Source organism: Elephas maximus, chromosome 16 (assembly GCF_024166365.1).
Source record: "Elephas maximus indicus isolate mEleMax1 chromosome 16, mEleMax1 primary haplotype, whole genome shotgun sequence".
Lineage (NCBI taxonomy): Eukaryota > Metazoa > Chordata > Mammalia > Proboscidea > Elephantidae > Elephas > Elephas maximus.
This window is the reverse complement of record NC_064834.1, coordinates 7,248,141-7,263,512: the sequence shown is the minus strand read 5'-3', so window position 1 is coordinate 7,263,512 and position 15,372 is coordinate 7,248,141. Positions and strand designations below refer to the sequence as shown.

Here is a 15,372-nt window from a genome sequence, read left to right as displayed (position 1 = left end):
CTCACCGTCTGTTCTGAGGGGAACCCTTGTCTGATTCTCTAGCCCAGAGTTCCTCAGTTCCCTGTGGCATCTGTCCTTCCCCTGTTGTGCTTGCTTCTCACATGAGCCTAATCTGCTCTTTTTATAGCTCAAAAGTGATTAGGTTTTAAAACATACCCTACACTGTTAAGGCCTCTTTAACATAACAAACAAAACCGTATTTCCAAACAGAATTACATCCAGAGGCACCCACCCCGCCCCCAAAACAAACAAACAAACCCTTTGCTGTCAATTCTGACCCAAGCAACCCTATAGGACAGAGTGGAACTGCCTCATAGTGTTTCCCAGGAGTGGCTGGTGGATTTGAACTGCACACCTTTTGATTAGCAGCTGAGCTCTTAACCACTGTGCCACCAGGGCTCCAGAGGTACAGGGGTTAGGATTCCGACATGTATTTTCAGGGAATACACAATTCAGTCCATAACAGTGAGAGAACTGGTTTAAGTGTGGGAGAGAGAGCCAATGGGGAGTAAAAGAACCAGCTGAGAATCCGGGGTTAGAAGTTCGAAACCGAGCTTTGGTGAGGCTTAGGGTGTACAAGCTGGGATGAGCTGTTCAGCTTCCCCTTTCCTCAAGGCAGACAAGGCAGGGCATGGGGGAAGGAGCTCCCCAAGCTCCCTTCCAGCTGAGCCACTGAAGGGTTGTGTTGTGCAGACAGTAAGTGCGCTAAGCCTTGGGGTGTGGAGCCTTCCCTGTGGGCCAAGCCATCTGGGAGAAATGGGGACTGGTTTGGACTTCTCAGGGAATGGAGGGGTTTGATAGGTGAGGGACGCAGGCCAGGGATGCCCCAAACCACTCGAAGACTAGTGCTCGGGTGACATCAGCCTACAGGACTGTTCTGCTGGTCCTTCCTTCTGTTCCTCAGACTGGTCCTGGGAGAAGCCCCTTCTGACCTGTTGGTGAGAGCTGGGAGCACCTTGCTTCCTCTATGTGAAATGAAGACACAGACCTGTCTCTGCCCCTAGCCTGAGCTGCACATAGAAACAACCTACAACTTCTCTTTTCTTTTGAGGGGGTATGTGACCACACCTTAGAGTTAGGACTTTTTCTGTTGCTGCCACTGTGTCTGTCACCAGAAGCTTGGTGTCTATGAGGGCTTCAGCCCCCGTCACATTCTGGGCCTTGGTGCCAGCCAGATATTGGCACCCTATCCGTGTTCACCTTCTTTCTGTTTCTTGCTTTCCATTCCCCAGAAACCCTGATTTGGGCTTGATGTTTGGCTAAGTGTTGGCTCTTCTGGGAACCTTTTTGGCCAGGTCTCAAACAGGGGTGCTCTCCCTAGGAAGAAGAAAGGTAATGCAGGTTTGCCCAAGAAATGTGCAGGAAAGTTCATGGGGGCATAGGTTTCAGTGTGCATAGCTTTATGTGGAGAGGGATCTCCTTGTTCAACCTCCTGGCTCAGTTTCAAGGACCTGGTCTAGAAAGACTGCTGAGGCAGGAAGAAGGTGTCTGTCATTGCGGAGAGCTCAAAGTGAAAGTACTGAGAACTGGCTCCTTCCCCCCTCAGGGGCAGAGTTGCAGCTCTCCGCTCTCCTGGCTCCCTCCTCCCAAGCAGGTTTGTCTTCCAGAGGCCTTTGCGGAGGTGGCTTACCCCACGCCTTCCTCCCACCAGCCTCTGCTGTCCTCTCTACTCCTGCAGCTGGAACCAGCCCCCAGACACCCAGGCGTGTGGAGAGAATGGAAGGAAAACATTGCCAGTTTCTCGTTGGCTGTCCCACCAAAGAGTCCAGCACAGCTGTGACCGGGACTTGCAGCTTCAGGGCGGGACTCTACGTGGCAGAGCAGCTGGCAGACTGCTGTCCACCCTTTCTTGTCATTTGCCTTTCAAAGGGGCCTGACTCCCACCTCTCCATGTTGCCCCCTCCGTAGCTTCACATTTCTCCTCCTGTGTGATCAAAGGGCCCAGGGCCCTCAGGGACCATCCTATCCTGTTTGCTGTTTTACATGTGGGGAAGCTGACGTAATGAGAGGGTAGAAGATACAATGAGAGCAAAGCTTTACGTAGAAATCACAGTGCATCCAGTGCTTGTCTAAGTACTTTATGTACACTAAGTCATTTAATCCTTAAACCAGCCCTTCGAGGTTGGTGCTAAACTATTAGTGTCCCCATTTTACAGATGCAGAAAACAGAAGCCCGGAAAGGTTAGTAAGCTGCCCAAGATCTCATAGCTAGCAGGGAGCAGAGCTGGGATTTGAACCTGGGCAGTCTGGCTTCAGAGTTCTTCCCACCACTCCATATTGTCTTTAATGAAGGACCTAGGACCACACAGTGAAAATGGGATTCTTAATCCCGCGCTGTTCATCACACCGGTGTTTCTCAAATGTTGATCCTTGAGATACTAGTTCCTGGGCCGGTGGCAGCATGTAGTGATGAAAGTCCTGCCTTGGGAGCCCGGGTACCTGGGTCTGAATCCTGGCTCAGGCATTTCCCAGCTGTAACCTTGGGCAAGCTCATAAACTCTCCATACCTCAGATTTGCCATCTTTAATATGGGAGTAAAAATTTTTGTATTCATCTCAGGGTTGTTATAAAGTTAAATTTCATGGAAAGCGTTTAACATACTACTACTACTACTAATAATAATAATAAAAAAAAACCCAACCCTGTTGCCCCTGAGACAATTCCAACTTACAGCAACCCTAAAAGGACAGGGTAGAACTGCCCTATACAGTTTTCAGGGAGCAACTGGTGGGTTCGAACCGCCCACCTTTCTGTTAGCAGCCGTAGCTCTTAACCACTAGGCCACCAGGGTTTCCAGCGCAGCAACCAGTTGCCATCAGTTTGACCCCAGCTCACATCAACCCCATGTGTGTCAGGGTAGAATTACACTCCGTAGTGTTTTCAATGGCCAGTTTTTTGGAAGTAGGTCACCAGGCCTTTCTTCCAGGGTGTCTCTGGGTAGAGTCAAACCTCCAACCTTTCAGTTAGAAGCCAAATGCATAGACTGTGAGCACATGGTAAGTGTTCAGAAAATACTAGCTATCATTAGTATGATTTGATGCGTTTGGAAAAATTCACCGTGCACCTTCTCAGCCTTTATTACACTATTGTGAATTGGCACTCTCCTGGAAGGGCATGTAGTAGGCAGCATTTTCCGAAAGTTTTGGATAACTGAACTGTTTTTTTCTGAACAGAGTACCTGTTAAATTTGCAGCTTGGAAGGCATTAAGCTGGTGTCCAAGAACACAGTTCAGGAAGCCTGAGCCATACATCACGCAGCCTGTTTCTGCTTGACAAGGCCGAGCTGGGGGTGGGCGTCCAGGACAGACCTGAGCAAGGCCGAGCTGGGGGTGGGCGTCCAGGACAGACCTGAGCAAGGCCGAGCTGGGGGTGGGCGTCCAGGACAGACCTGAGCAAGGCCGAGCTGGGGGCGGGCGTCCAGGACAGACCTGAGCAAGGTTTTTATTTCTTCAGGATTTGAGGATGGAGACTTTGGAGGGCGGTAGGTGGTAGAATCTCAGAAGTAAGCTGGTTGTAGTGAAGATGAGCAGACTTGATGCCTGGAGAGAATGTTTGGATTGTGCACGCTCCCAGTACCTGTAGCTGTTCGACTGCCATCGGAACTGGCTGTGCCGTGAGCCAGGCGGGTCACGCGTTACTACAGAAAGCCTACAGGCAAAGGGGGTGTTTAATGTCCTTGCCAGATGCCTTGGATTTCTAAGTGCTTACTTTGCCATTCCTTGGCCTGCGTGTGCAGACCAAATAGCTCATATTTGGTATCTTAAATGATCGTAGGGTACCAGAGGTTACAAAGGAGAAAATTGAGGTTGGAGGAGGTTTACTGACTTGGCCCAGCTCCCTCAGCTGCTAAGTGCCAAAACAGAGGCCAGGCCCTGGGCCTCCATTCACTGTCCACCCAGGTAGTATTTATGGGACGTGCATTACGCCAGCCCCTGGGGTAACTACCTGGAATGAATTCATTGCTCTGGAAAATGCCATTTGTAAATGGTTGAAAGCGTCTCCATTTTGTAAGAGCTCACTGGTTTAGGGACTGGAAGAGTCCTGGGGAGGTTGGTCATTGGGCCCCTTGAATTGACAGGTGCCCCCTGAAGCATTCTAAGCCCTCCCCCTAAGCTGAATCAACACCTGAGTTGTCTACTGGCATCAAAGCCTAATCATAGCTTAGAGTTCCAGCTATTTGTAGTTACCTATTTATTTTTTTAATTTCTAATATTTAAAGATACAGAAAAGTACTCACAGATGAAATAATACAATGTCTGGGATTTGCTTCAAAATAATATAGAGGACACAGATGAATGGATAAACAAAACATGGTATAGCCATATAATGGGCTATTATTCAGTCATAAAGATAAAGTCCTAGTACATGCTGTGACATGGGCAAACCTTGAAAACATTGAAAATAAGTCAGTCCTAAAAGGAAACTCTGGTGGCATAGTGGTTAAGTACTACGGCTATGAACCAAGAGGTCAGCAGTTTGAATCCACCAAGCACTGCCTGGAAACTCTATGGTGCAGTTCTACTCCGTCCTATAGGTTCGCTAGGAGTCGGAATGGACTCGACGGCAGTGGGTGTGGTATTTTTGGTTAAAAGGACAAATACTGTGTGATGCTACTAATACGAAATAGCTAGAACAGGCAAATGCGCAGAGACCAAAGTTTATCAGTGGTTTCCAGGGGCAGGAACGGAGCCCTGGCGGCACGGTGGTTAAGAGATCAGCTGCTAACCAAAAGGTCGGCAGTTGGAATCCACCAGGCGCTCCTTGGAACCCCTTTGGGGCAGTTCTGCTGTGTCCTACAGGGTTGCTATGAGTCGGAATCGACTCAGCGGCGGTGGGTATGGCCAGGGCAGGAAGGAGGAGGAGGAGGGAAGTTACTCCTAAAGGGCACTGAGTCTGTTGAGGGTGATGAAAACATCTGGGAACGTATATTGTGATGATGGCAGCACCACACGGTGTGCGTAGTTGATGGCACTGAATCGTACATGTAAAAATGGTTGAAATGGCAACTGTTTTGTTATACATATTTTACCACAATTTAAAAAAAAATACAGAGGCAGGGGTAAGGGATGGGTGAATCATGATTGGCCTTGAAGTGATAATTGTTGAAGGTGAGGGCTGGCGATTTATTATGCTGTTCTATTTTGTTATGTTCTCCACAGTAGAAAGGTTTTTAAAATGTCCAGCATTATCAATCAGTGCTTGCATACATACCATGGTTCACTGCTTGGAATTCCAAAGCCACGGTTACTGACACGGGGCTCCTGGGGTGTTTAAAACTTGTGCCTGCTCCTGTGGCCGACTTTGAATGACGTGTGTGGCAGAGCTCCAGCTGTCCCTGGCTTCCCCTCCTCCCCTGTAGCCATGGTGAGGAGGGGGTGTGGTGTGGGTTCAGGCCCCTGCAAGTTTCTGGAACCTTCTGACCACGAGGCATGGCTTTGGCAGGCCCCAGTTGGAGGCACATTTACTGTCCTTAGGGGAGGAGTATTAAAGTCAGTTGCCAATGGCAGGAAAGGCTGGGACCACCAAACACTTAACCCAGCCCAGGTTGAGGGGTCACAGGTGTTGAGACGCTACCCTGCAGGGGAAGGCAGGCAGGCCTTGCTGTCACCAGGCCAGGTTCTCCCACAGGCCCTCTCCTCAATGTGTTTGTGATTCAGGCAAACCGTGTCCCCGGAGTATATTAGCTACAAAACCGAGGGGGTTGGAAACTTGAGAATCTCCAGGATCCCTTTCAGAGTGGACATTTTGTGAGTCTTTGTGAAAGCCTTCAGAAGCCCTGAAATCTAAGAGGAAGAAAGCACTAAGAGGCGAGGCAGCTCAGGCCCCTTATCGTGCAGTTAGGTCTGGGAAGGTGAGGGCCTGGTGCCCTGGTTGGGATTCTTTTCTGGGGTGAGATTCTTGGGACTGGGCTACCTTAAATAGGCATTTCTTTCATGCTTTTGGCCGGAGGGAAGAAGTTTCTTGCTCCAGTCCACTATTGCACCTTGGTTTGAGTGTTGCCTCTTACTCTCCAGCCCAGTGACCTGTGGAAGACTGTCCAGCCCCCCAGGGCAGTGTAGAGGCTGGAGCTGCTCAGACTGGAGCTGCTCGGACTGGAGAGGGTTAGCTTCTCTCCTAACAGCACTCCCTGGTTCCCCAGGTAGGGACGTGGAAGAGCACACTGGAGCTGGCTCAAACCTAACTTTGTACTGAAGTGGGGAGAATTAGCAGAGAGGCAAATAAATATCTCTTGCTCTAAAAGAAATTATATATACATATGAACACGTATAAACTATATGTATGTATAATTTTTATGGAGTCCCTTGGTGGTGCAGATGGCTAACATGCTCGGCTACTAACTGAAAGGTTGGAGGTTCAAGTCCACCCAGAGGGACCTCGGAGGAAAGGCCTGGTATCAATCTGCTTCCAAAAAAATCAGCCGTTGAAAACCCTGTGGAGCGCAGTTCTACTCTGACACACGTGAGGTCTCCATTAGTCAGAATTGACTTGATGGCAACAGTTTTTTTTTTTTTAAATATACATTTCTATGTATGTGTGTATGGTTTTTTGGGGGGGCAGGTCTCGAATGATACATTAGGAACTGCACAGTGACCTTGGGATAGGGGATAGAGGAAGGAGATGACTTTCCATTTGGTACCCTTCTGCTCTGTTGGGATTTGTCTACTGTGTGCTTGTATTCCTCGTATTTTTAAAATAATGTAAGTAGGGATTATCTGAGCTGTGTGGTTTAAACTATATATTTAAATTTTTATATAAAAACATTTAAAGGTGTCAAAAATTCTCAAGTTGTGCACTTTATGTGTCATCTTCTGTATGTCAGTTATGCCTCAATAAAGCTGTAAAAATCTAATAATAATAATAAACAGATGAAGGCTTTAACGTTAGAAATCACCGATGACTATCTCAGCCACCAGCAGGAGGGCCAGTGAGGGTCACGCCATGAAAGCTCCGCTCTGGTCCTGGCCTGCTTGGCCAGCCAGCTGTTGCCTCTCTTCCAGGCTCTGTCCCTGGTGGAGCCCCGTGCTGTCTCCTGGGGAGACACTTCTGTATCCTTGTGCCAGGCATGGCACTGCCACCACCCCTCCTTTCCCGGGGTGACTTTGCCAAGGACAGCAGCCTCTTGGGGCTGGCCTCTTTTGGGAAGAAGCAGAGGCTAGAGTTACCGGAAGACTGGTAGGTCAGCAGATTCCTTAATCTTCAAAAAAGGGGGCAGAATGTAGAGTTCACAAGCTTGGGAGTTGCATGTTGATCCCGGCAGCCTCCTAGGACACACGGTAGTTGGCATGTGAGTCCCCAGGAAGGAAAGAGGTGGGTCTAGGAAGCCAGGGCAGGCCCACCCAAACAGCTCCCTCGAGGCTGCCAGGGAACTGTGTTGATTTTTCACCACAGTTGTTAGGCAGGTGAGGTGGAGTGCTCTAGGCCTGGCAGATTATTGCGTGGAGGCTCTGGGGGCTGCTGTGAGCAAGCTGGGCAGTGTGTACCGGGTTGCAGTAGGCAGGTGACCGTATGGCTGGTCGAATGCCTGCCCCACAGTGGTGCAGAGTGGGCTGATGTCCAACCAGGTTATTGTCTGTGGTGACAGTTCACAGATGTCGGTTGTTGCCCTTTTTGTATCAGTTACCTGGAAGAACACAAGTGTCATGCTTACCAAATTGGTCATATAAAGTAGCTGAGAGAGCACGCTAAGACGTTTGATGTCAGTCAGAATCCCAAGAGAACAACAGGCTGGAGCAATGGATGACAGAAACCCCAGCAGTTCCGATGGCGGGGGTCGGGGGGGGACTGCATCCCCTGGAAGGAGGGGGGTGATGGTCCTGCCTGTGCTTTTCAGGCTGTACCTGGGATCTTTGGTTCTGAAGAAGCTCAGAGAAAGATGAGAGTGGGTGGCATGATTTCTGACGGAAAATGGTGGGGAAAGATGAGGCTGTTCTTCCGGGAGACAGGGTGGGAAGGCTTGAGAACGTCTCTTGGGGAGTGGAGAGGTCCCAGGGCTCAGGACCTGCAGCAGGGAGGTGGGATCAGACTCGCCCTGTGGGGCCTTCGGCACGAAGGCAGATTCTGACTCTTACAGGGGGAGCTCCCTAAAAGCCCCCTAGGAATGAGCACGCACACCCCCCCCGCCAGGTACAAGCAGAGGTGGTGGTGCTCAGTGGTGGACGTGTGGCGCTCCCTACAGGTCCAAGTCCCCGCTTAGCCCCAGGCACAGAGTCGGGCAGTGTGGACTGGGCAGCTGTTCTAATCTCGAAGAACAGCCTCGGCTCTCAGACTTCCCCTCCTGAATGTTGTTTTTTTAAATAGGGAATACCTGCATGTGACAAAAAATGCAGTGAGGGTGTATGTATATAAACAGTAAGCCTTGTTCTGTCCCCAGTGTCCCCACCGAAGGCAAAGTGTTACCCAGGTTCTTGTTTATCATTTCAGAGAAGGTGAGTGGTGTGTGTGTGTAAAGGTCTAAGTTTGTGTGTTTTCTTTTTTATAAGAAGTTAGTGTTGTGCTTTTGGTCAATAACGGTGATCATTTCCTATAGCGCTGGACTACTAGCTGGACCCACCCAGAGGCACCTCAGAAGACAGGCATGATAACCTGCTCCCGAAAGGTCACAGCCATGAAAACCCTGTGGAGCAGTTCTACCCTGCCCACATGGGGTCACCATGAGTCAGAAGGGACTAGAGGGCAACTAACAACAAGCTTTTAAAATAGCTACATGGTGTCTGTTGTCTGGACCTGCCTTAATTTATTACACCAGCCTCTTAGTGATAGCTATTCAGGTGTCTTTTTGTTTGTTACTACAAATAATGGCTCAGTAAAATGCGTGTCCACGTGCCATTTCACACGGCCTGGTCAAGGGTGTGTGCACTTTCGACTTTGCTAGGCCTTCCCGGAGTGCTCTCCAGTTTGAGGGGCTTGCTTTTCCAAGCTCGAGCCAATTTAGCGTATTATCAACTTTTTACTTTTTCCGATCTTGATAAATCAAGAGTGACATCTCTGAATTTTTAATTGAAAATTCTCTTGGTATATTAGTGAAGGTGAACATCTGGACTTCCTCTTTTGTAATTGCCTGTTGACATCATTTGATAATTTCTCCAGTGGTTATTAGTCTTTTTAAAAAATTTTTATTTGTTGTTGAAATTATACACAGCAAAACATACGCCACTTTAACGATTTCTACATGTACAGTTCGGTCACACTGGTTACATTCTTCAAGTTGTGCAGCCCTTCTCATCCTCTTTTTCTGAATTGTTCCTCCCGTATTAACATAAAGTCGCTGCCCCCCCCCCAGCTCCTAGCTAATCTTTTGAGTTCCTCCTGTTGTCAATTTTTTTTTTTAATTTTATTGTGCTTTAGGTGAAAGTTTACAGCACAAATTCGTTTCTCTTTCAGAAGTTAATACACAAATTGTTTTGTGACATCCGTTGCTGTCCCTGCAATGTGTCAGCACCCTCTCCTTTTCTACCCAGGGTTCCCTGTGTTCATTCATCCAGTTTTCCTGTCCCGCTCTGTGTTCTTGTCTTTGAGCAGGAGTTGCCCATTTGGTCTCATACGCTCGATTGAACTAAGAAGCACATTGCTCACATGTGTTGTTTGTTTTATAGGCCCGCCTAATCTCTGGCTGAAAAGTGGACTTCAGGAGTTGCTACATTTCTGAGTTAGAAGGGTGTCTGGGGGACATAGTCTTGGGGGTTCTTCCAGTCTCTGTCAGACCAGTAAGTTTGGTCTGGAATTTTGTTCTACATTTTTCTCCTGCTTTGTGTCGGGGACCCTCTATTTTGATCCCTGTCAGAGCCATCGGTAGTGGTAGCCAGGCACCGTCTAGCTCTTCTGGGCTCAGGCTAGTGGGGGCTTGGTCGTTTTCTTAATAATTTATTTTTAGAGAGTTTTTTATTGGGGGGCTGAAGGGGAGGGAGACCATAAAATATTTTCCCTAAGATTGTTGTTGCTGTTGTCTTAGTTTATGATGTTTTGCTTGTTTCTTATGTCTTTGGGGCCTCGGGCCATTTCTTACATTTAATTATGTGACTTATATCTCATTTACTTAGTGTGAGGCCTAGAGTGGTATTCCAGCTTTATTTGCATATTTTTTTTTTTTTTTTTTGTCACTGCTGTGGATGGGCCTTTTGGCCTTGTTTCTTTGAAAGGGGACCAGGATGGAAGGCAGGTCTCTGGTGCCCAAAGGCCCTGCTTAGTGGCCCTTTCCAGAGAGGAAAGTGTTAAAAACGACATGGGGGCAGTGTCTGACCTCCTTTAACTTTATAGTGGGGAAGGAGAATCAAGATCAACGGCCTTGCCGCTGCTTGTGAGGCAGAGGTCAAACATGGCTCCTCTCTCAGCCATCTTTACCCATTCTGACACCAGTGGTCCCTCCCATGCCACTCTCTACTTCTCTGCTGGGTTCAATAATACATTGCCCTGGCCAGGCAGAACTCGGACAATACTCATGATTATGAGGTATATTAGACAATAACAATTACAATTCAGGCTCAGGATACAGTTTTTCCATCAGGACACCTCTTCTCAGGCTCGGGAACACTCAGGATACAGTTTTCCCATCAGGACACCTCTTCTCAGCCTTGGGAACACTCAGGATACAGTTTTTCCATCAGGGCACCTCTTCCCAGCCGTGCTCCCAGGCACAGCGCCCGCTGGCTCTAGGCCTCTGCCCAAAGGCACTCAGCTTTCTGTCTCTGAGGACCTGGAAGCCCACCACGCCATCTCCTGCTGCTGGGTCTTGCTGTCTTCCATGTTACAGCGCTCTCGCCCTCTGTCTTCCAGTTCCAGGAGCTTCTCAGTGCAGGGATCCTCGGTCCAGAGGTTGCGCTGGCTCCTGGCCATTCTTCCTCCGTGGTGGTGGCATCCTCTTTTTCCCATCTCTAGGGTGGCTGTCTTCAAGCCCAGTGGGATGGCAAAACTGACCAAGCCTTTTGGTTGGCCACAATTACCCCATCACACAGTCCTGCCCAGTCGCTTGGGCGGGGAGTCAAAAGACTGTGGAGAGAAAGGCCACACAGCAGCGATCCCTTGCACCACAGAGGCTGTCTGGAACATAATTGCAGTTCACCCTGCTTCCCCTCGGGCAGTTTCTCTCTTCTCCGTTTAGAAGATCCCTGGGCCACCTTTCAAATCCCCTACACTCTCTGCACGAGTAAGTCTAAGGTTCTGGCAGAATCTGAGCAGAAAGGTTGGGCCGAAAGCAGATACTTAGAGCATTTTAGGGTCAGGCTAAGGGCAGGTACTTGGAGAGTTTTATTCTGAGACTCCCAGCCGCAGGGGGATGAGTCAGACCCTCTCCAAGAGCAGAGCCACTGAGGATCTCACACCATAGGTTTGGGAGGCTCAGAAAGACTAAGAGCACCTTCATCCACATTTAAAAAAAAACCCAAACCATTTGCAATCAAGTCGATTCCAACTCCTGGTGACCCCACGTGTATTACAGAGTAGAATTGCTTCATAGTGTTTTCTTGTCTGTAATCTTTATGGAAACACATGGCCAGACCTTTCTTTCACAGCACCACAGGATGAATTCAAACTTCCAACCCTTAGGTTAGCAGCTGAGAGCAAACCATTTCTACCACCCAGGGACCTTTTGGTCCACATTGCCGGCAGCCAGTTCCAGCCTTCTCCAAGCTCACTGGGCCATCTTGTGGCTTTCCACATGGCTTTGTCTGTTGTCACTTCTGGACTTACTGACCAAATGAACACATCCATAGGGCTAAGAACCAGGACAACCCTGTAGGGGCCAGTGGCACCTTAAGGAAGTCTTTCAGCTTCTTGAAAACCCATGCCCAGTTCCTCAAGGTAGATAGCAAGGGCAATTAGAATCTTGTAGATGGATGGAGGCATCGAGAGCAGTGGTTCTCAGAGTGTGATCCCGGACCAGCAGCATCGCACCACCTGGGAACTCATTGGAAATGCAAATCCTGATTCAACGGACGGGGAAACTCTGGGGGCGGGGCCCAGCAATCTGTTTAACAAGCCCCCCGGGTGATTCTGTGATGGCTGGCTGAGGTGTGAGAACTCCTGTCTCTGCTGGTTTGGGACCCAGATGCAGGGAGGGGCAGCTCACCTGAGGTCAGCAGGTGTGGTGGTTTTGTTTTGTTTTGTTTTTAGGGTATGTATTTACACTTACATGGAAACCTTGAAAACATACACAGAATTACAGATTCTCTTTTGTTTTTTTGAATTATGCTTTAGGTGAAAGTTTACAGCTCAAGTTAATTTCTCATTCAACAATTTATACACATATTGTTCTGTGACATCAGTTGCAATCCCCACAATGTGACAGCATGCTCCTGCTTTCCACCCCGGCTTCCCTGTGTCCATTTGTCTAGTTCCTGTCCCTTCCTGCCTTCTCACCCTGCTTTTGAACAGGAGCTGCCCACTTGGTCTCTTATATCTGATTGAACTAAAGCACATTCCTCATGTGTATTGTTTTTTGTTTTATGGTCCTGTCTAATCTGCCTGAAGAGTCGGCTTCAGGAATGGGTTCAGCTCTGGGTTAACAGTGTATCTGGGGGCCATAGTTTCGGGGACTCCTTCAGTCTCTGTCAGACCATTAAGTCTGGTCTTTTTAGGTGAATTTGAATTCTGTTCTACGTTTTTCTCCTGCTTTGCCCAGGACGCTGTGTTCCCTGTCAGGGCGATCATTGGTGGTAGCCGGGCACCACCTAATTCTCCTGGGGCTGGTATGGTTTCTAAGGAATCTGGAGATTTGTTTTGTTTTTCATAGACATTGGGTGCCTTGCAAACTGCAGCAGCAGAGTAGGCAGGTTATTTGACAGTGTCTGTGTGGCCAGTGTCACGGTGGGTCTATATCCCTTCCAGGCAGTTCAGTTGGCATAGGACTCAGCAGAGAGATTCACATGAAGACGGACTTTGTAAGAGCTGGTGTCCCACAGGCCACGAGCCGCCAAGGGCCCAGGCTTCTCTTTCCCTTCCTGACTGATCTGTGGGTCACTGGCCCTCTCTGAGCATCACCTGTCTCATCTACAGTAACAGGACGTGCTACCTCGTTTGCTCAGATTCCAGACCCTGGATCAGATGAGGCCTTGTTTCTAGAAACAATGATCCCATATCTTGCGGGGCTCCCTGGCCCAGTAATCCAATGGTTAGAAAATGAAATGTGTAGCTTGAGACAGGCCAGAGATGGAGGCCACTGTGGATAGCTTGGGGCCTGTAGTTTACTCTGTTGCCAGAGGGATGATGATCACAGTTGCCATCGAGTTGATTCCAGCTCGTGGTGTCTCCATGTGTGGCAGAGTAGAAGTGTGCTCTACATTCAGTGGCTGGTGTTTGGAAGTAGATTGCCAGACCTTTCTTCCAAGGTGCCTCTGGGTGGACCTGAACCTCCAGCCTTTCAGTTAGCAGCTGAATGCGTTTACGGTTTGCACTACCCAGCGACTCCCAGCACTGGAAGAGAAAGACGAGGAGACCATGACCCCTGAGAATGGGGCAGTACACACCCTCCAGACCTAGAAGTGAAGCTGGGGTGAAAGTGGTTCTCCAGGAAAACCCCACGCGGAAGTGAAACCTGTGTATCCTGAGGAGTGCGCTCTAGGAGCCTGCAGGCTCTCACTGTCTCTGGCTGGAGGCCCCGGCAGGTAGAGGGTGAAATTGGTTGCCACACGTCAGACCTGATGCAGCTTCTCCTCCTGCAGGGCCCTGTGGGTCGGGGTTGTTGCTGCTTTCCCAAGAAGACCAGCCCTGTGTGTCTGTCGGTCAGGGCGAGGGCAGGTGAGGGCTCCTGAACAGAGTCTTAGGGTGTTTTCTTCTTGCCTTTCAGATCCAGCCATGAGCTACCCAGGCTATCCCCCACCCGCCGGGGGCTACCCCCCAGCTGCACCAGGTAAGAGGTCTGAGGTGGGTGGGGAAGTGAAAGCAGCTCTGCTTAGAGCAGCCGGTGGAGACGGGGATAATGATCACCTTTTCTGGTAGTTCTCTCAGGCCCCATCTTTCCCGACAGTGCAGCCAGGTGGGGGAGGAGAAGACGGGTGGGGCTGGAGGTGGGGGTTGAAGCTAGGTGGAGCCTGGGACCCAGCCTTCTGCCTTAGTAGCTGATAAAAAAAAACCCACTGCCATCAAGTCAATTCCAACTCATAGCGACCCTGTAGGACAGAGTAGAACTGCCCCATAGGTTTCCAGGGCTGTGAACCTTTACAGAAGCAGATTACCACATCTTTCTCCGAGGAGCAGCTGGTGGGTTTGAACCACCGACTTTTTGGTTAGCAGCCAAATGCTTTAACCACTGCACCACCAGAGTTCCTGGTAGCTAATCCAAAACCCATTACTGTCTCGTCGGTTCCGACTCATAGCGACCCTATAGGACAGACGAGTGCTGCCCCGTAGGGTTTCCAAGGAGTGGCTGGTGGATTCGAACTGCTGACCTTTTGGTTAGCAGCCTGAGCTCTTATGATGGGTGATGACCCACCCCAAATCCATTGCCGTCAAGCTGACTCATGGCGACCCTATGGGACAGAGTAAAACTGCTCCATAGGGTTTCCAAGGAGGAGCTGGTGGATTCGAACTGCTGACCTTTTGGTTAGCAGCTGAACGCTGAACTACTGCACCAACAGGGCTCCTATAGCAGTAGGCAAATGGCCTCACTTCTCTGATTTCAGTTTCTCCTCTGCCACGTGTCTTCATGATCCCTCCCTCATTGGACTGTCACTGGTATTCATGAGCAAGCAGGTCGGGCCTCTGCACTGTGTCCTTGAAGCACTGTTAGGTGATGGTGCCACTTGTCACTTCTGCTACCCCATGCTGAAAAGGCACCTGCTATTGCAGCAGGGACCTCCTGTAGCGAGGAAGTTGAGGCTGTACTGTGGGAACAGATGTTCAGGGTCAGACGTTACTCACAGTGGCTGCCCAGAAGTGGTGGCAGCAGATAGCACAGCAAACCACGCTCTAGGATGCAGACACGGCCCCAAAGTCATGCTTCCCTTCACACTGAGAAGCAGTCTAGCCCTGGCCACACCTGATTTTCCAGAAAGGAGATTTGGTCTCCACAGTGGGAAATATCAGGGCCTTGGGACAAGGGGGAGAAGGGGGGCCGTTGTGCAAGGTTGGTTTTCTGAGGGAGCCTGAGTGGCAGCTGTCCGCTCACCCCAGGAGACCTTTGGGCATCTGCAGGTCATTGGGACCCATCTTGCCCATTTGACAGGTGAAGAAGCAGGCCCAGAGTGGGAGGTGGCTCAGGCCTTGTCCCTGGGTTATTGGGCTTATCTGAACAAAGCTCCCACCCCAGGCTGCCTCAGTCCCCTCTGTTTAGTGGGAATGCTAGCACTGCCACCCTATGTCAGCTCAGTGGGGCAGCCTCTGAGCAGCGGGAGTATGCTGGATAGTGACTTAGAGAAGGGTCTGCCCCGAGTATCCTACAGC

The 15,372-nt window shown here is 49.7% G+C and overlaps 1 protein-coding gene across 2 annotated transcripts in view; it reads left to right on the top strand.

Annotated features, from left to right (window-relative positions):
• ANXA11 (annexin A11) overlaps positions 1 to 15,372 on the top strand; it is a 59,520-nt gene that overhangs the window by 29,764 nt on the left and 14,384 nt on the right. For both annotated transcript variants that reach the window (XM_049856018.1, XM_049856017.1), the window contains exon 2: positions 13,778 to 13,840. In XM_049856018.1, the coding sequence (XP_049711975.1) occupies positions 13,786 to 13,840 (55 nt within the window). In that variant the 5' untranslated portion in view covers positions 13,778 to 13,785. The remainder of the gene's footprint in view (positions 1 to 13,777; positions 13,841 to 15,372) is intronic.